The 18069-nt window shown below is 53.4% G+C and overlaps 5 protein-coding genes across 14 annotated transcripts; 3 read left to right on the top strand and 2 right to left on the bottom strand.

Moving 5' to 3' along the window:
• Positions 1-1095: 1095 nt before the first annotated feature.
• On the top strand, positions 1096-3210 carry APOM (apolipoprotein M). The gene is made up of 6 exons (XM_082848603.1): positions 1096-1313; positions 1696-1850; positions 2140-2213; positions 2307-2405; positions 2584-2682; positions 3088-3210. Exons 1-6 carry the CDS (start codon positions 1200-1202, stop codon positions 3111-3113), a joined length of 567 nt encoding a protein of 188 aa, XP_082704729.1. The 5' UTR covers positions 1096-1199; the 3' UTR covers positions 3114-3210.
• A 398-nt stretch (positions 3211-3608) lies between these two features.
• LOC309967942 (uncharacterized protein C6orf47) lies at positions 3609-5712 on the bottom strand. The gene has a single exon (XM_082848922.1). It carries the CDS (start codon positions 4989-4991, stop codon positions 4098-4100), a length of 894 nt encoding a protein of 297 aa, XP_082705048.1. The 5' UTR covers positions 4992-5712; the 3' UTR covers positions 3609-4097.
• A 1077-nt stretch (positions 5713-6789) lies between these two features.
• GPANK1 (G-patch domain and ankyrin repeats 1) lies at positions 6790-10242 on the bottom strand. 8 transcript variants are annotated; one of them, XM_082847309.1, is made up of 5 exons: positions 9981-10242; positions 9784-9831; positions 9243-9391; positions 8255-8968; positions 6791-7498 (listed from the first exon to the last, which is right to left on the bottom strand). In XM_082847309.1, the coding sequence occupies exons 4-5, from the start codon at positions 8863-8865 to the stop codon at positions 7054-7056; spliced, it is 1056 nt and encodes a 351-aa protein (XP_082703435.1). In that variant the 5' UTR covers positions 8866-8968; positions 9243-9391; positions 9784-9831; positions 9981-10242; the 3' UTR covers positions 6791-7053. The 8 variants fall into 8 exon arrangements, with proteins under 8 accessions (XP_082703432.1, XP_082703435.1, XP_082703430.1 ...); XM_082847304.1 differs by having other exon boundaries at positions 9548-10242; XM_082847305.1 differs by having other exon boundaries at positions 9243-9396; positions 9784-10242.
• Positions 10243-10532: 290 nt separating this feature from the next.
• CSNK2B (casein kinase 2 beta) lies at positions 10533-14572 on the top strand. Of its 3 annotated transcripts, none has more exons than XM_082847313.1 (7): positions 10533-10637; positions 11244-11326; positions 12054-12156; positions 12713-12828; positions 13277-13352; positions 13500-13689; positions 14343-14572. In XM_082847313.1, the coding sequence occupies exons 2-7, from the start codon at positions 11255-11257 to the stop codon at positions 14431-14433; spliced, it is 648 nt and encodes a 215-aa protein (XP_082703439.1). In that variant the 5' UTR covers positions 10533-10637; positions 11244-11254; the 3' UTR covers positions 14434-14572. The 3 variants fall into 3 exon arrangements, with proteins under 3 accessions (XP_082703439.1, XP_082703437.1, XP_082703438.1); XM_082847311.1 differs by lacking the exon at positions 10533-10637 and adding an exon at positions 10822-10917; XM_082847312.1 differs by lacking the exon at positions 10533-10637 and adding an exon at positions 10940-10999.
• Positions 14573-15341: 769 nt separating this feature from the next.
• Positions 15342-16422, top strand: LY6G5B (lymphocyte antigen 6 family member G5B; the record flags this gene model as incomplete). Its single annotated transcript, XM_082847116.1, has 3 exons — positions 15342-15465; positions 15604-15732; positions 16019-16422. 3 exons carry the CDS (start codon positions 15342-15344, stop codon positions 16420-16422), a joined length of 657 nt encoding a protein of 218 aa, XP_082703242.1.
• Positions 16423-18069: the final 1647 nt, after the last annotated feature.

The raw sequence follows: 18069 nt of genomic DNA, 5'->3' as shown, positions 1-18069 counted from the left end.
GGGGCCACTCTTCATCGCGGTGCGCGGGGCTCTCACTATCACGGCCTCTCCAAAGTTTATTCTTTTAACTAAATTGCAAGCCCATAGCAAGCCTCACCTCTCAGAACAAACCTTTATGGCAGTCTGTGGGTTATAAACAATTATAAAAGAAGCTCCACACCTTCCATTACATTAACTGCTCCACCCACTTGGCACTCACTACGCAATGACTGCCTCTTGACAATTCTTTCCCTACCTTCTGCTACTTGAGAACTTAATGCCCACCAGAGACTAATAAGTACTTTACAAACACTACTATTAATTATAGCGAATATTTATTTTGGACTTCTGTGCAGGCCTTTGCTATGGGCTTTATGTGCTCTTTTAGTTCTATGAGATGGATGATTTGCTCATTTTACAGATGAAAAAACAGGCATAAAGGTTAATAAAGTTATCCAAGATCGATAAGTAGAGTTAAGGGTTTGGACCCACTCTGCCTGACACCACTGTCTGTTCTCTTTAACCACTAGATTATGTAGTCTCTTACTTATAAACATTGAGTGAATGAACTCATGTGTCAGCAAACTTTTCTGGGGGGTGTACATATAGTTTCCCCAATTAACAACTTCAGAGAGAAAACCTCCCATCCACCATGCTCCAGCACCTGGTTCATACCTGTTCTAAAGCACTTACCAGGTTGTACTGCAATGATTTGTTTATACAGCTAGTTTTCTGTAGACTGACTTCTTCAAGGCCAGGGACTGTGTCTTATTTATTGTTATGTTCCAGGGCTTAGCCAGTTCCTGACCAACAGCTGGAACTCAAAAACTGTTTGCTAAGTGAGCGAATGAAAGAATCAATCCACTTCTCTTCAGTGCTGCACAGCACAGCAGATATCCCAGCTCAGATATGGGTTGAAAGACCACAGGCCTACCTGGAGGGCTCAGCTCTCTTAATTCCTGGGAGACCCTGGACATGCCAGGATATATTGTGGAGTAGTTGCATTTAGAAGATGGGGAGGAAGTCCCAAACACTGTAAGTAATCCAGGCTTGGGTTGGAAAACAAGGTTGAAGTTACTCATTAGCAGGTGAAAGGGTCAAGGGTCGAGGCAAGGGGGCTGGAAGCAGAGTGGACTGAGCAGCCAGTCCACGAGGCAAGGGGGAGAGCAGTTAAGGCACCAGCCACTCCACGCAGACCCCCAGCTCCCTCCTGCCTGAAGATGTTCCACCAAATTTGGGCAGCTCTACTCTACCTCTATGGCATTCTCCTTAACTCCATCTACCAGTGCCCTGAGCACAGTCAGCTGACAACTGAAGGACTAGATGGGAAAGAGGTATGGACTGAGAATGTGGGAAGCTTTGCCGGGTTGGGGGTTGGGGGGCCCTTGAGAAGTGGCCTAGGATGACCAAAAAGCCACACTGGGAAAGGAAGGGAGGAAGAGGGTGTGGGTGTTGTGATGATGAAAGCAAGAAGTAAAAAAAATATTAGTACTGTGGCCATCAATGTGAAGACATGTAGAATTGGGAGGTGGGGTTTACTGAGGAGGGGCAAAGAGGAAAAGTCATTTAATGACTCCTTGTCATGGATCCAACCCTCAGTTGGAAAAAGGCAGCCAACACCTTCACCCCTAAGCATTGTCATTCTGACTGATGAAGAGGTTGGATGGATTCTGTAGTGAGACCCACCTTCTTCTGCTCCCCTCGTTGTCTCTCCAGTTCCCAGAGCCCCATCTGGGCCGGTGGTACTTTATCGCAGGGGCAGCTCCCACCAAGGAGGAGTTGGCGACTTTTGACCCCGTGGACAACATTGTCTTCAACATGGCCGTGGGCTCTGCCCCCATGCAGCTCCAGCTTCGAGCTACCATCCGCACGTGAGTGGTGAGGAGGCAGAGGCAGCAGTAGGTACAGTCTCTGCCTAAAGCGTGAGCACCCACCCACAAAGAGCTGGGCTCTTTGGCATATCCATTATTCTTGGTCCACTTGAGTTCAACAGCTCTATTAGTTTCCCTCCGGAGAGATAGGGACCTAACCATCCCTTGGTAGCTTGAAACCCAAGGGGAGCCAGGCTTCAAGAGGGAATAAGATGAAGTAAACAGAGGCTGGTACTGAGCAGTTGAGGTGTCACTCAGTCTTTCTTCCTTGTCACCACCACCTCTGCAGGAAAAATGGGCTCTGTGCGCCCCGGAAATGGATCTACCACCTGTCTGAGGGGAGCACAGATCTCAGAACCGAAGGTTGGTTCTCTCCAGCCCTCAGTCTCCTCAAGCCCCCTGGGCCTGCTTGCTTCTGTACCTCAGTCCTCACACTTGCCCCACCCACCCTGACAGGCCGCCCTGACATGAAGACCAAGCTCTTCTCCAGCGCATGCCCAGGCGGAATCATGCTGAAAGAGACAGGCCAGGGTTACCAGCGCTTCCTCCTCTACAGTGAGTGAGGGTGCCAGGCAGGAAGCGCTGGGGGGAAGCGGGAGCCGGGGGGCAAGAGAGCCCCTTTCTCTGGGCTCCGTGACATCATCTCAGGAAGGGCTGCGTGCTTCCATGAGGGCCTCAGCAGGGGCGGTGCTGAGAAGCACGGGCTTTCACGGGCCTTGCCTTGCTCTTCCAGATCGCTCACCACACCCTCCCGAGAAGTGTGTGGAGGAATTCCAGTCCCTGACCTCCTGCCTCGACTTTAAGGCCTTCTTACTGACTCCCAGGAATCAAGGTGAGGGGGTAGAGTCCCACAGAAAACAACTAGGACTCACCAAGTCTCTGTGAGTGCTGGATGAAAGGGACTCAAGGGATGTCACCAGAGGGCATGGCCAAAGGCCGACATCATCACATTGGCTGTGTTGACACTTCCATTTGTGTCACAGACTGCAGTGGCACCACAGGGAGCCAGGATCGGCTCTGGGATACTCAAGAGAGGTTTCTGAGTTTGCAGTGGATAAAAGGGGCAGAGGGTCAGACAGGGGGCAGAGGTCTCTAGGGAAAAAAGCCCTCAGAGACCCGTTCTCTGACATGGGGGAATGAGGGAGTACATTCTTCCTCATCCCATTACCATCAACCTTGCCTCTCTCCCTGGGTCTCCTTCCTTTTCATCCTCTTTTTTTCTCCCTCCTCCCACCAGAGACCTGTGAGCTGTCCAGTAACTGACCTGTGGCTTCATCTGTGCCCCCCAGATGGATACAGTAGGAACTGAGATTGTGGTGGGGGGAGAAGCTGGAGACTCTTAACTCCCTTTCAGGAATAAAGATGATTTTTCAATCCTCATCTCATTTGGGGGTTTGTCTCCCAACATCAGTCCCACTCCCCCCATTTCAGTACTCCCTCTGGACCTTCTACCACCTAAGCCCCCAGCTGGACGGCGTCAGGAAGGACACTGAGTGACAGTAACTCACTTTTAGTGGTGTATTTAGGATTTGGTGTGACACATTTATTGCTGAGTGAGCAAAGCCAACCCCCCAGTGGGGTCTGCAAACTCCAGTGCTCCCCATACTGCCTATGAGCTGCCAGCCCTTCTGAGCTGGCCCTCCTGCCAACACTGCCAGCACCATCCCCACTCCCTCTGGCTCCTAGGAACACCCAGATCCCCCCTGCAGGCTCCCCATCACCTGTGGGAACCCCATCCAGACCCCCAATCCACCCACCTAGCAGTGCCACTCTTTCCCAGATAGCACAGATCCCAGGATCCACAGGATCCCTTGAGTCTCTGAACCACCCTCTCACCCCACCCAGAGGTCTGTCTGTCTTGCCTCTAGTCTCCTCCACCCCTGGAGAGTTTTGAAAGGTAGAGAAGACCCTTTAGTCTTTATTCTCCACCACCACACTTTTTTTTTTGGTTTTTAAAAAGCGGAGGTGGGAAAAAAAAAAACTGGAAGTGGGAGAAATGTAAAAGCAAAAATTAACAACAGCTGGTGAATTCAAGGCCAATGCCCCCACTGTCCATAAACACACAGACACCCTAAACAGCTCTCCTGTGTGTGAAGGGGGGCGGGGCCTCTGTGCCCTCATACTCTGGGGTTTCTGCCCCATCCCTGAGGTCCCTGTGCTTACAATGTGGATCGTGCCCCCACACTATCTTCACCCTTGCTCCCAACCCACTGAGGGTGGGACGCTGGGCCACACCCCACCTCGTGGTCACAGCCTCTTTCCTGGGTCTCCCCTCTGCTCCTCACCCTCCCTCCCCAACTTCTCGCCGTCCAAGTCAGTGGCCTCCCCATCCCCACTGGGCTCCCGGAGGCTGACAGCCAGCACCAGGGCCTGTAGAAGACCAAAGAGGCAGGCAAAGTGCAGGGGGTGAGCGGTAAGTAGGCTCAGCACGGCATGGAGCCCATGCAGGGCAGCCAGGAAGGACAGTAGCCCATGCAGCCAGAGGCCCAGCGGTCCACGCAGGCCCAACGCGTCCAAGGCTGCCCGCAAGGGCCTTGAGCACAGCCCTAGCAGGGCTGAGGCCAGGAGCTCCAGCAGGTGCAGGGTCAGGTTGGTGGAGATCTGCAGACACTCCTCTGGGTCCCCCAGGTACTGGTAGGGAGCCCCTGCTCCCCCACCTGTTTCCCCCCGCAGCCAGCCCAGCAGCTTCTGACGCTGGCCAGGCTTCTCCGCTGGGGCTTCAGGCCCAGGGGGGCTCAGTCCCTCTTCAGGGGACACACCAGGCTTCTTGGTGCCAGCTGAGTCCACAGGATCCCATCCTGGTTTGAGAATGGTCTCTCCAGCCTCCAATCTCGCAGACTCTTGAGTGCTAGAGACAGTCTCGTCCCACTTGAGAGAATCCATTTTTTTGCACCCCAGTTGCTCAACCTGGGACTCCCTGCCTGGTTCTGGAGCAGCCCCAGAGCTCCTCTGTGCACCTGAGTCCTTGGTCTTGGGAGGCCCCAGATCTCCCATGGTTTCTGGGGCACTGTCCCAGTCACTCCCTGAATTCTCAGAGGAGCTGTCCATCCGTCTGGGTTCTGGGGCGGGCAGGTCAGGCCTCGTTGATTTCCAGCGGCCCCAGGGGCGAGGTAGCCAGCCACCAAGCTGTCGCAGGAACATGGTTGGGGTGTGTAATGAGCCCCCAAATTCTGGGGCTGCTTCCTGGCACTGCTTAGACTCTCAGGTTTGGGGGTTGAGGGTTTCCTCAGAAGCCACAGTCTGTTCAGGCTCAGAAGAACAGGTATCTGCTGGTGAGTCCTACTCTGAATTCAGAAGTGGCTCCCCACTTCCCTGGATGGTCATGCAGCCTCAAGTGTGTCAAGCGGCTTGTTTCCTTTACAGTTTTGAGGTAAAGGAAGGCACAGCCAAGTTCATTCACCACCACCAAGCACACAAGATTCCAAAAGTCTCAGGATCTGACAAAGCCTGGGTCACCCCCACAGTGTCCTCCCTGTTTTCCAGGTTTCTTTCCCAGCAGGCAGCACCCCAAGTTTCACTCACCAAGCCTACGTCCCAAGGTGCCCCAGCAACTGGGGAGGAGGTTCTCCCAAGAAGGAAGGAAGGAAGGAAGGTGGCTCTGGGTCCTAGGTGCTCCGGAGCGGGAGAGTCCTGAACTGCTGCCCTAAGGCAGCTCAGGAAGAAGTCTCCTGTTAGGTGAGTGAGGGAAGAGGTATCCGGCAAACTCCAGCCAGCAACGTTCGTCCCTTGATTCAGAGGGCTATGAACCCTATAAAGTGGCCCCACCGGCCCCTGAGCACGCAGCTGAGACTCGGTCTCCGCGAGGTCAGGCCGGAGATGTCCTCGGAGATCCCGGTTGCGAGGCAAAGCGCGGGCCTGCCTGGGGAGCCAGGCGTCCAGGCGCCGCAGCCCCTCCCGGGCCCAGTGTCCGGGCCGCGGCCTCGCGGATCCGCCCGGAGCCGCAGAGCCCGGAAGCAGCTGCACCGGGACTAGAGGAACAGGCGGAGGCGGGGCCCGCAGCTCGCGGGGCGGACCCTGCCGATCCACCACCGCCCCGCGCCCGCGCTGCTTGTGCGCGCCATCAGTGCGCACCTGGCCGTACCGCGGGGCGCAGAGTCAAGATCACGGGGACCCAACGCCTGAATGTAAACCCAGCTTTCCCTTTTCGTCGTCTAGAGCCCCCGTGACGCCAGTGTTCCCTTAAACTCGCCCGCCCCCCTTAGTCCCCTTTTCTTGTTTATGATTTCATGAAAGGATTTTCCGGAGAAGAAAGCCGAGAGGAGGCTTGGGACTTGAGTAGCCCTTCCTTGCTCCTCCGTGCACGTATTTTACCTCTTGGATTTGACGACAGTGAGCGCTTCATGTGCCTGGCACCTAGTATGAACAGCACAAGGGAGAAGCGGGAGAGGAAGTGTGGGAAGGGCAAGTGTAGACAAATAGGACGTGCTTCCTGCCCTCAGGAGTTTTCAGGTGTCAAAATGAAGAACCTTGGCTTAAAGTGTATATTTGGGAGGCCAGAGTTCTGGTCCCAGTTTCAGCTAATAGCCTACAGGCTGCATAATCTTAGGCCCTCCTATCACACTGGCCTCTTCCTGCAAGACCCTACCCACTCTCATCACCTCTGAGCCTTCCCTGACCTCCTCTATCACCATGCATTGTATTTGATCACATCCTGTCTCCTCCAGCTGTGAGCAACCTGAAGACTGGGAGTCTCTTACTCCCTATTCTTAGCACATAGTATATGCACTTTGTGAAATCAATGATTGAATTGAGTGGGCAAGGGATGGAGTGGGCAGGGGATGCCTTCTGAGGGAAGTTAGACTTGCATAGAGATGGGCAATTCCTGGTTCAGGGATTGAAAAAATAGGTGGGGCACTCTGGGCAGCGGCTGGGACTAGGAGCGAACCAGACTGGCAGGGAGGTGACCCTATCATACCACCTAGCAGAGCTGCTGCCTCTTCTGGCTCAGGTAGAATTTCATGTGGCCCCCAGCCTGTTTGGCTTCCCTGCAACAGCTTCCAGAAAAGTGAATAAAACACCAAAGAGGGGAAAAAGCTTGATTTATTTCTCAACTCTCAGCCTCTTTTCTCCCACAGGCAGAGTCCACTGATCAAAACCTGAAGGTCTGGAACCTGGGCAGGCCCCAGGAAGTAGAAGCCCAAGTGCCTAGGTCAGGGGCCCAAGTTCAGACTTCAGCAGCAGACCAGGGTCAGAACTTGCCAAGTCAGAACTCAAGGTTCATGTATGTCCTCAGATCCCGCTCCCAGGCCCTGTCCTTCTCCTCCTGCCTTCTCTCCTCCTTCCAATTCAGTGTGGTCACCCTAGGGGCTCTCTCCCTCCCAGCCACTGCCCGTGTATCCCGAGCTGGGAAATGTGTAACTCGGGGTTGAGGTGCTGATCTGTAGCCTAATCCTTCCTGGTCCCTCTTGAGGACAGTGGGGATGGGACTGGCACGGCCCTCGCCCTGGGGTCCCAGCCCCATTCCAGGCTCCCAGCCCCCCCTCAGCAGCAGCCTGAAGCCTGGGCTGGAGGTAGGCACCCCAAGGGGCAGGTTGCGGGGCTGGAGATCCTGGGACAATGACAGCAGGTGCGCAGTGGAGGTACGGTGGTTAGAGTCTTGGAAGTGGGCATCACAAGCCTCACAGTACTGGAGGGAGGGGGATCGGGACCTGCAGAGAAAAAAAAGAAAGGGTTAAGGGCAGCGCAAGGGTTTAGGCCTCAGAGGTGGGTGGCAGGGTGGGACAGGGTCCTTCCAGTATTTCTGCTGAGGAACAAATTGCCTTCCTCCCCACTTAGCAACGAGGGACCCAAAGGGGAATAGCTGGGAGAAGAGAAGGTTAAAAGGCCTCACAAGGCTCTTGGGTGAGGGAGGATTAATAATAATTACTATAGTTAATGTTTGTATAGTGCTTATTATGCTACAAGCATTGTTCTAGCACTTTACATATATTAACCCATTTACTACTAACAACGCTTTGAGAAAGGTGCTCTTATTGCCCCATTTCCTAGATGACGAAACTGATGCACATGGACATTAGGTTGCTCGCCCAAGTAAGTAGTCAGGATTTAAACCCAGGGAGTGGGTAAACACGGGAATATAGCAAACATTTTATAATGACTTTAAATGGACTGTAACCTTTAAAAATTGTGAATCACTAATATTGTATAGCTGTAATTTATATAGTATTATACATGAACTATGCTTCAATAAAAAAATAAAATACAAAATTAAAAACTAAATAAATACATAAATTTTTTAAATACAAAAAAATAAACCCAGGGAGCTCATGTCCGTAACCAGACTGCCTTACTAGCCTACACTAGAGGACAGGGGAGAGAACCAACCCTCCAGCTCTGTTCTGGGGCCTCTAGTGTGGAGTAGCTAGAAAGGAAAGAACACAACGGAAGATAAGGCTTCCCCTCACCGGTTCTCTGGACTCCTCGTCTCTCTGGGGCCCTCTCTGACCATGCGGGCCACCTCAGGGAAGCCCGCTTCTTCTGCCAGCTGAGCAGCATCCCTGCCACCCAGCTCGCAGACCCCCACCCAGGCAGCCCCACGGCCCAGGAGATAGCGCACAGCTGCCCCCTGGCCTGCTCGGGCCGCACACATCAGGGGGGTCCACCAGAAAGCATCTCGAGCGTTGATATTCCCCCCAGCTCCCCCTGCCTCATGGGGATCCAACAGTCTTTTTAGTTTTGCCACATCCCCCTCCTGGGCTGCCCTCAGTATCCGGTGGGTCATCTTGTCCTCTGCCCCAAGGGATCTCCTTTGTCCATGTCCTCCTGATACTCCTGCTGCAGCTTCCTTCAACATTCTTCTTCTCTTCCTCTTTCTCTTACTGGCAGACTCAGGCTGAGCCCTCTGGGGTTCACGAGTGCTGCTCTGATCCCCAGTCAAGGCTTCGTAGAAAGCCCGGGCTGCAGCCCCATCCAGGGTGGGCTTCAGCTCTTCAGGCTGTGACTGCAATTGCCCATCTTTCCAGAGATCACTGGGGTCAGTGGCTCGGGTAAAGTTAATGAGGGTGGCCCCGGACATGGCTTTTGGGAGATCTGGGAAAATGAGACTAGGCAGGGGGAGGATGAGACGAGGAAGCCAAGCCCCTGGTGGTCCTGCAGTGACCAGAGCCACCTCCAGACACCTGCTGGGAGAAGGAAAAGTATCCTTAGCGTCAAAAATCCCCTCCTAACCCAAAAGTGACCCCACAACCTAGGACCCTGCAGGGCCTGAGGACCATAGATCATGTCGAAAAACAGGAAATCCTACAGTAACAGATCATGCCCCTTAGTAAAGGTTAACAAAGAAGTCTCCATAAGACAGCTGCCCAGAGGTCCTGCGCTCCGCCCCCACTCCCATCCTCATCAACAATAAATAATAGCCTCTCTGAGGCTACTTTACCACCGCGTAAGACATACCGTTAAGAAAAACAATCAGCCTGGCTCTTTAAATCGTCCTCGATCCTATTTCGGGTAACGTCTTCTCAAACAAGAACAGACTTGACACTTCTCCGGAAGCAGGAAGCAGATTTAAGGGAGAGGTTCCAGTCTGTGTTGTTTCGTAGCTTCTGTACTGCAAAATGACACTACTCTAAGCAAAGGAATCGACAGAGTCACACGATACAAAGACGCGTGCGTGGCTTGAGGGGGACAATTACTCGAGGGCGCAGGCGCGCGCAAGCGCCGGGGCTGTTTCCCGCTTTGGAATCGTTCCAATAGCATACCGCAACGCAGCACGTGCCCAAGTAGCGCGAGGACCGAGAAGGATCCGTCGGTTGGTGTGCTGCTTTTACATAACGCCCCCACAATACCCTTCGCCTCCCTCAAGGTGGCCCCCGCTCCGAGCTCATTTTCTGTCCCTGGGAAACCATTCTCGGGCTTAAGAAAGGCCCTGAGGTGGAGAATGCCCAGAAACCGTGAAAAGAAATAACGTCTCACAGCCCCTCACCATTACTCTGACCTGGGTTCGAAGGTCACACTTAGCGCCTGCAGCAGCGCCGTTCAAGCCCTAAGAGGAAATGCAGAAGTACAAGGGAACAAGCAGCAGAATGGCTGTCGCCACCTCAGGTTAGCGCACGGGGCAGTCCTGGTTCTGTCGCCGTTCAGTTCAGCCCAGTACACCCTACCCAGGTCCGTCAGCACGGAACCCGGCCTCACCTCCCGCCTCCGGAGCCCAAACCCCGGGGTGAAGTATGGGCCCCTTCGGGGGTCTCCTTGGCGGGCTGACTCGGGCAAGGAGCCCGACAGGCGATAAGGACCAGACTGGCTGGAGCGGATGAGGTCAATGCCCCGGGAAGCGTAGCCGCGCCGGGGCCTGAGGCTCGCTGTGCGAGGGGAGCGGCAGGAAACGACACCGGCAACCGTGTTCCTCTCCCCGCCCTTCTCGACCCCACGGTTCCGAGAATCACACGACTATATTCCCCAGGCTCCCTGGCCCAGACGCGATACTGACTTTCCGCTTCCGGTTGAGCCTAGCCGCCCCTTGCTGCGCCCCGCCCCCGAGCGTCTCCCTCGGGAGCCTCGCGACACCAGGGTCGTGCGCGGGTCATCCTGGGATTCGTAGTTCGGCTTTCCCTAGTTTCGCCAGTTTCTCCCTACCGGGGACTCCATTTCCCGGCGTCCATCGCGGCTCCCAACGCTAAGCACTTGCGCGTTGCCCTCTTCCCCACCCTCCCCAATTTCCACTCCCCCCCCACCCCACTTCGCCTACCGCGGTCTTGTCCGCGCCCTACGTTGCAGCGGTCCCCGCGGTTCCTTGGAAGCAGAAACTCCCCTTTCCCCCCCCGTCCCCCGGTCCCAGTCCCTGTCCAGTCGGTGAGTCTGGGGTCGTCCCCGCGCCGTGTCCCCTGTCCCTGGGCGCGGCACATGGGGTCTCCCCGCCTTGATATGGGGGTGGGGAAGGAAGTGACCTGGTCCGGCACCGAGGGAGGGAGAGGTGGCCAAAAGGGTGGAGGTGGGATGTGGGGACTCCCATGAAAGGAACCTGAGGGCCACCCCCAGGCCATGAGAAAAGGAGGGGCTCGGCTCTTGCTTGGAAAGGATAAACTTCGGAACGCTTGGGAATGGGGCCGGGAACACGCGGAGACCTGCGCGGGTAGGGAGCCTGAGCCGCGGGCCCTGCCGGAGTTGACGCGGAGGAGAGAGGGGCCTGGCCTTCGGGAGCGTCAGGGATGTGGGTAGGACTAGTGGGTCAAGACCTGTCGGTTTCTCACAAGTGGTGGGACCCCAAAGAATTTATCTAGTCTCAGAGAAAAGGGCCCGAGATGTGAATAAGAGGAGCTAGAGAGACGTGCTCCAGGTTCGGATCCTTTAGGAAAGGGTTGCCCCAAATTCTTCCATGGTTGGAGGGCAAAGTGTGGAAGGAGAGAGGATATCAGAGGCAGGGAGGGAGAGCTTACCCTTACACTCCTCTTTCTTTAGCTTACGTGAAGATGAGCAGCTCAGAGGAGGTGTCCTGGATTTCCTGGTTCTGTGGACTTCGTGGCAATGAATTCTTCTGTGAAGTGAGTTCTTCTCAAACCCCCTATCCATCTCCACATATAATCTGGCTAAATAAAAAATTCTCCCGCATATTCAGCTTCCACACACTTCTTTCACAGGCTTACGTAAAAACTCTTTCTCATCAAGGAAGAGTCCCCTTAGTAACTCCCTCACTAACTTGTGGTGAAGGGGCGAGACTGGGGCCCCAAGTCAGCCCTGACATTCTCCAGCAGTATAACGTTGGACACGTCAACCTGTGTATTTTCTTTTTTATTACCACAGTGGTACTGGTAGTGGTAGTACCTATCTTTTGTGGCAGTTAGGACTAAAATAGTTCCTACTAAAACGTTCTGTAACGTGCAAAGCTGTGTGTTAACATAAGGGATTGTAACTGCCTTCAGAATCCAAGCTGTTGAGCCTCCACTTTCCTCAGAGAGCCAGCTGGCCCTAAGGAGAGGCCAAAACTGAGATGGGAAGCAGGAATAGGAACAAGGATCATGAAAGGAATGTCTCTCTAAGACGGGGTTTGCTGTACCTGTTTATCCTTGGAAAAGAAAATCCGAAGCTTCTATGGGTGGGCGGTACATGTGAGCTGGGGAGAGAGACTCAAGTACTTCTGCTGAGTTGGGAGTGCGGAACAAAGGGAACAGAAGCAGTTGTGTTGAGGATAAGGCACCAGTTGGAGCAACTTGCCCAGGTCAAAGCTGAGGATTCTGCTGTGGGTTTCCTTTTGACTTCATGTCCCGACAGGTGGATGAAGATTATATCCAGGACAAATTCAATCTCACTGGACTCAATGAGCAGGTGCCTCACTATCGACAAGCTTTAGACATGATCTTGGACCTGGAGCCTGGTGAGACACCCTCAGGGTGGTTTTGTGTGTGTATGCTTTTTTTCCTTTTCAAATCTTGTTTATCTGCTTCTTGAATTTCTAAATTTCCTTTTGGTTCTCTGACCCCCTTAACCCAAAGTCTTCTACTTCATTTTGATTCCCTACCTCACTCTTGCTTAGTTTTGTGACTTAACACCACTCATTCCCATACTCTGATCCTGTTAACTTAGCGCTATTCCATAATGCCCATTTTTCCATGAGTCTTATTTTCTGCTGCTTTTCCCTGCCTTGCACCTTCCAGGCTAGAGTTTTGTCTTCTGTGGAGACATCTTTGCGTTTATGTATCGAGGGAGAGAAGGGAGCAGAGGCTGAGAGGGATGGAAAGAAGGCAGAGCTGCCTTGGGTTGGTGGAAGGGTCAGAGGCCCAGGTTTCTGGGTCAAATGCCCAGGCCGTGGGTGTGGTGAGGCTCAGAGTTGGGTGCTGGGCTAACTGAGTAACCAGCAGCCCCTGGGGGTGGGCAGGGCACCCAAAATAGCTGTAAGACAAGTGGTTGCATTTGGTTGGGCCATGTTTCAGATGAGGAGCTGGAAGACAACCCCAACCAGAGTGACCTGATTGAGCAGGCAGCTGAAATGCTCTATGGATTGATCCACGCCCGCTATATCCTCACCAACCGTGGCATCGCCCAGATGGTGAGGCCTCTCTACTCCCACTTGGCTCCTTCGCAGGCAACAAGGGAAACAGTTTCCTGCAGCAAGAAGTCACTTGTTTCAACCTTGTCAAGGAATCTAGCTTAGAAGAGGGAAATAAACCCCAGAACCTAGGCTTAGGGATTAAAACCTGATTGAGGGTGTGCTAAAGCGGGTGTTTTCAGGGAGGGAGATGTGACCTTGGGCAGGAAGTTGTAGACCGCCTCTTCCTCAGAGAATAAGCAGCAAATGGCTCTGATGGTCTGCAGCCTGCCTAACTGGAGGAAGGGAAGCAGAGGAGTCTTGAGGGCCCATCTGAGCCAGAAAAGGGGCCTCTGGACAGCGAGAGACAGGAGGAGTTGGGGACAGAGTGACGTGGGTTGGGCTGAGGAGGGGGTTGTCTCTTCTCTTCATACCTATCCAGCAACCCCTTCCATTTTATTCACTGCAGTTGGAAAAGTACCAGCAGGGAGACTTTGGCTACTGTCCCCGTGTGTACTGTGAGAACCAGCCAATGCTTCCCATCGGTGAGTGTTGGAAAAGGGAAAGAAGGGCCACATAAAATGGCAGGTCCACTGGGAAGGAGTTGGGGCTCAGCAAGTTGGGGCCTGAGTCCAGGAGGGAGGTTGGGCAGGCTTGGGTTACCTGGCCTGCTGAGTCTGGCTGTCTCCCAGGCCTTTCGGACATCCCAGGTGAGGCCATGGTGAAGCTCTACTGCCCCAAGTGCATGGACGTGTACACACCCAAGTCATCGAGGCACCACCACACGGATGGCGCCTACTTCGGCACCGGTTTCCCTCACATGCTCTTCATGGTGCACCCCGAGTACCGGCCCAAGAGGCCCGCCAACCAGTTTGTGCCCAGGTGGGGAGCAGGGACAGAGTCACCAAGGGTCAAAGGAAAGGGCCGGGGTCCCCCAGAAAGAAGGGAGGACAAGGACAGGGCATGGTCTGTTCTTGACACCTACTTCTCCCAAAGCCAGGGCTTTTCCCTGCTGAGTGACCTTGGGAAAGTTGTGTGATCATCTATGCCTCAGTTCCGTTATCCATGAAGTGGGGATGGTGACATGCCTGACAGTGTGTTTTTAAATGTATGAATCGCTTAAAGTAATGTTTGTCACTTGAAGCAACATTTAAACAGTAGCTAACCTTGTTGTCTTCTTGGGTGTTCGACCTTCTGCCAGGAAATCCTCAGAGCCACGGTTCAAGTGTGGTTTATCTTCCTGGAGTATCATTTTTACTCTTGTGTAGAGAAGGAAAGTTCAGCTTTATATTGAAACAAGTACTGACGTGTGTGCTTGTGCGTGTGTACACACGTGTACGTCCTAGAATTTGAGTTTTAATGGATATTTAAAATAAATTTCCAAATATTCTTGAGAGAAGAAGTTTGGGAACCTCTGCCCTTCAGTACTGAGTAGGCCCATGAAGGAGCTGGGGTGGGGAGGCAGGAATGCTGGCCACAGGCAGGGCCAGGATGGGGCTCACGCTGCTGCCTCTCTGACCTCTGCCCTGACCCAGGCTCTACGGTTTCAAGATCCATCCGATGGCCTACCAGCTGCAGCTCCAAGCAGCCAGCAACTTCAAGAGTCCAGTCAAGACGATTCGCTGATTCCCCACCCCACCTGTCCCCAGTCTTTGACACTTTCATTCCTTTGCTGCCACCCTTTCATGAACCCTCTATGGTTTTTAGTTTAAATTAAAGGAGTCATTATTGTGGTGGGAATATGAAATAAAGTAGAAGAAAAGGCCGTGGGCTGATTTGCTGGTGCTTGGGGTTGGGGAAGGGAGGTTAATGTTGTGCTGAACCCCAGGAGCTCTCCTGGCCCCGCCCCCCCTCCTCAGCTTGAAATCCAGCACAGATTTGTGCCCAGTGGATTTGGGTGATGTTTTTAGTAGGAAAGTGGAGTTGTAGAATTGGGTGTGGGGATGTGCAAAGATCACAAAAGACTCAAAAATCAAATTTCAAAGATTAGAGAAATATTCTTTTTGGACACCTGTGGTCGTCTGTTTATACTCTAGGGAGTGCAGTCAACAACACTTTGAGTTTGGGTTTTACAGGGAAAGTGGTCCCAAAATAAACAACTGTAAGGGGCGGGGAAAGGAGGGGCAGGGTCCAGAACTGCTGTTGTGTGGTGTCTGCCTGCCCCCTGCTGGGGAGCTGAGACATGCGCATCTCAGAAGGATGGGGGGCACTGGCGTCCTGGCTAAGGTTTCTCCCAGAACAATAGGGACTGACCCTATTGTGTGGGAAGGATAGCAGATGGTACCAGAGAAGGAAACATCCATGCACCCTTGAAAGGCACGCAGGACAAAGGTAGACTGCTGGATTGGTGCCCAGGTATTGCCCCTGTCTGGGCTACCGCTCCCACATTCAGGAACCAGACCTGGTGGGTGAGGACATGTCCCTCCTGCCAAGTTAATAGCTTCCTCCTCCAGTCAGGAATATAGCTCTGTACCTGCGGTAGCTCCTGCTCAGACTGCCTGTCAAAACTAGCCTGCAGTTCAGGCTTAAGGAGCATGGTCACAGGAAGGTGGGGTTTCAGAGCACCCCTGAGGGGCTTCCCCTCTCCCCAGAATTCCATGAGGAAGGCCCATATGTTTGTAGGTGTGCTGGTCATGATGGGCTTCACAGTGGGAAAGGGTAAGTGGGACACGGGGGCAGGGAAGGAGGGGTGACTGAGTCCAGGGAGGGGATGGCTCTGGATGAGCGGGCTCCCTGCAGGGCAGGGAACTTGGAGTGAGCCAACACGGCCATTTCTCCTGTCTTCCACTTCCCCAGCTCTTGTTGCTGAAGTCCGGACCTGCCACCTCTGCCTCTTAGAAGATCCTACTATAGGATGCGTTTTAGGCTCAGAGAAGTGCACGATCAGCAGCTCATCCCCATGCATGGGGATCAGCATCTTTCATAGTGAGTCAAGTCCTAGGAAGGGGCTACTGGTAGGGCAGCCCATGGCTTGGTCTCCTCTTGTAGATGAAGGCTGCTTGGGGCCTGAGGTCTAAGGAGATGGAGGATCCTGGAGGGGGAGGGGTCTGGGCTTCTGTGGAGCCAGTTAAGCTAATTTTTCTGGCGCCTTCTGATGGAGTCTGGGATAGGAATTGGGTCTGGGTGAGGGATCGCGGAGTCTGTGAAAGGGGTGCCAGGTTTGGGGACTATGGGAGGTAGCAGTGGTTGTTAGCTGTCCCCTCTCTTCCAGATACCAAGGTTCGCTTCTTAATCCGGGGCTGTGGACAGCACAAGTCTTACCGGTGCCAAGAAAAACACCCCACCTACCTCCCAGAGTACTGGTACTACGCCCAGTGCTGCCAGTATGATTACTGCAACTCCTGGTACAGCCCCCAGCTCCAGAGCTCCCTCCCTGAGGCCCCTGAGGGGTCCCTGGCCCTGCCCCTGTCTGAGTCCCAGATCCAGTGGTTCTGCCAAGCCCTGAACCTCTCACTGCCCCTACCCAGCTTCCATGCTGAGAAGGAGCCTTCTGAAGGCCTGGACCCCCTGGCTGTCCTGCCCCTGAATCTGAGTTTGTCCATTGCTGACCTGCGCCGCATATACTGGTTCCTCAACAATTCAGGACTTTTGGTTCTTCCCTGGGCTAGGCTGTGACGTCTTACCCTTCCCAGATTTCACTCTGGTCCAGCGTCTCTCCCCTGACACCCCAGCATCATGTACTGCTCTCTCAGAACACTCACACTTTCTGGTCTGTGAGTTCTCAGTCTTCCTTTCCTTTGTACTTCCATCGTCTATATGGTTTTGGTTTAGTTTCCTCCCCAAAAAGCAGTTGGCACTGCACCCAGTGCCCTTCGTCCACCTAGAAAATAATCTCAAATGTGAATTCTGCCTAGGCTGACCTGGGAAAGGCACAGTGGTTTCCTCATCCCTCTCCTATCATCTGAGTGGGATCATCCCCCCCCACCCCCCATCTTCCTGATCCCCTCTCAATCTGGCTATTTCCACCCCTACACTTGTCTCTAAAACCTTGTGCCAGACTGACCTTGCATCAAGACAGGTGAGAGGCGGACTTTGTGCAGATTTCCTGACTGGGCACTCTGGTGTTCCTACCTCACTGTCTCCACCACCCTCACTCCCGCCTGGTCTCCTGCTTCCTTTTCTCATCTCTTGTCCCCATCTTTGAGTTCCACAGCCCCACTTCACGTCCCTGAGTCCTGACACCCACTTGCACAGAATCCCAGGGAGAGGAGAAGATCTGTCCTCTGCTCCACATTCTCCAGTTTCCCTCCACAATAAACAGACTGGGCTAAGTCTGTGTCACATTGTTTATGGGGTCAGGCTCAGGTGTGGGCAGGTGTAAACAGGTTAAAGAAAGTTAACTGGGTGTGGGGTTCAAACAGGGTTGCAGAGCCCTGCCCACTCCACTTGGCCTTTGTGGTTCCTCATGGCCTGCCGCAAAGAGCCCACATCCATCCCACCCTCTGCTCAGCTAGAGATCAAAGTATGAGGATTGTGACTCCTGCCAGCCTTAAACATACCCTACAAAACCTAGAAAGTTAAACCCGGGTGATGTCAGGTTTTTCCACATAAGAAAGGAGGAAATACTCAACCATGAAAACTCAAGAGCAAACCAGAGGGCCCAGGTCTGCATCTCAGAGTTAACCTGGAGCTGAGGCACCTGCGTTCCTGCCTATTCTCAGTTCTTTTCAGGATCCTGGGAGCCAGGACCCCCTCTGTGAGGGCCTAGGTGGAGGAGGTGGGAGAGTACAGAGAGCACACAGGTGGGGCTGCAGTGGTAGGGTCTTTCATTTTGAAAAACCGCAAGCATGCAGAAAGCAACCTTCCCCATACATTCAATAAACACTGGACACACTGCTCTGAGCCAGGCCCAGTATTAAGCAGCAAGACTTGCAGATGAGTACAGCCAGGTGTCCACCCTTCTGAATCTCACAACCCAGTGCTGGGATTATGAAACTTTTTTCTGAAAAGTAGTGCAGCTCTGTGGCTGGGAGGCCCAATCCCAGCTCCTCTGCCACTTAAGTAAGTTGGTCTCTGTGCCGAATTTTGGTCACCTGTCAAGTAGGGATAGTGCCTCAGGATTGAGAGAATGTGTGTCAACGTGTGCACAGAGATAGAAGTTAATGGACTCAAAAATAGACACGCCTTAGAGGCAAACATACACACAGATTTTGGTCTATTGAGTTTTAAACCTTTTTGGCCATACAGATGTTTGCGCACCATAAGGTGGGTTTTTGTAAACTACACACCTGTGTTACCACTCCCTGAGTTAGCATAAAGGCT

Source organism: Leucopleurus acutus (genome assembly GCF_964270905.1).
Source record: "Leucopleurus acutus genome assembly, chromosome: 10".
NCBI classification, from domain to species: domain Eukaryota; kingdom Metazoa; phylum Chordata; class Mammalia; order Artiodactyla; family Delphinidae; genus Leucopleurus; species Leucopleurus acutus.
The sequence above is the reverse complement of the archived record's forward strand: the minus strand, read 5'-3'. Positions and strand labels throughout refer to the sequence as shown.

Excerpts from the sequence above, each read along its gene's own strand:
- APOM (XM_082848603.1), top strand. The coding sequence starts at position 1,200 with ATGTTCCACCAAATTTGGGCAGCTCTACTCTACCTCTATGGCATTCTC. Across the intron at positions 1,314-1,695 it reads AAGGACTAGATGGGAAAGAG|TTCCCAGAGCCCCATCTGGG; the intron begins GTATGGACTGAG and ends TTGTCTCTCCAG. Across the intron at positions 2,406-2,583 it reads CCAGCGCTTCCTCCTCTACA|ATCGCTCACCACACCCTCCC; the intron begins GTGAGTGAGGGT and ends TTGCTCTTCCAG.
- GPANK1 (XM_082847306.1), bottom strand. The coding sequence starts at position 8,865 with ATGTCCGGGGCCACCCTCATTAACTTTACCCGAGCCACTGACCCCAGT. Across the intron at positions 7,499-8,254 it reads ACGAGGAGTCCAGAGAACCG|GTCCCGATCCCCCTCCCTCC; the intron begins GTGAGGGGAAGC and ends TTTTCTCTGCAG.
- CSNK2B (XM_082847311.1), top strand. The coding sequence starts at position 10,827 with ATGAGAAAAGGAGGGGCTCGGCTCTTGCTTGGAAAGGATAAACTTCGG. Across the intron at positions 12,829-13,276 it reads ACCGTGGCATCGCCCAGATG|TTGGAAAAGTACCAGCAGGG; the intron begins GTGAGGCCTCTC and ends TATTCACTGCAG. Across the intron at positions 13,353-13,499 it reads CCAGCCAATGCTTCCCATCG|GCCTTTCGGACATCCCAGGT; the intron begins GTGAGTGTTGGA and ends GCTGTCTCCCAG.
- LOC309967942 (XM_082848922.1), bottom strand. The coding sequence starts at position 4,991 with ATGTTCCTGCGACAGCTTGGTGGCTGGCTACCTCGCCCCTGGGGCCGC.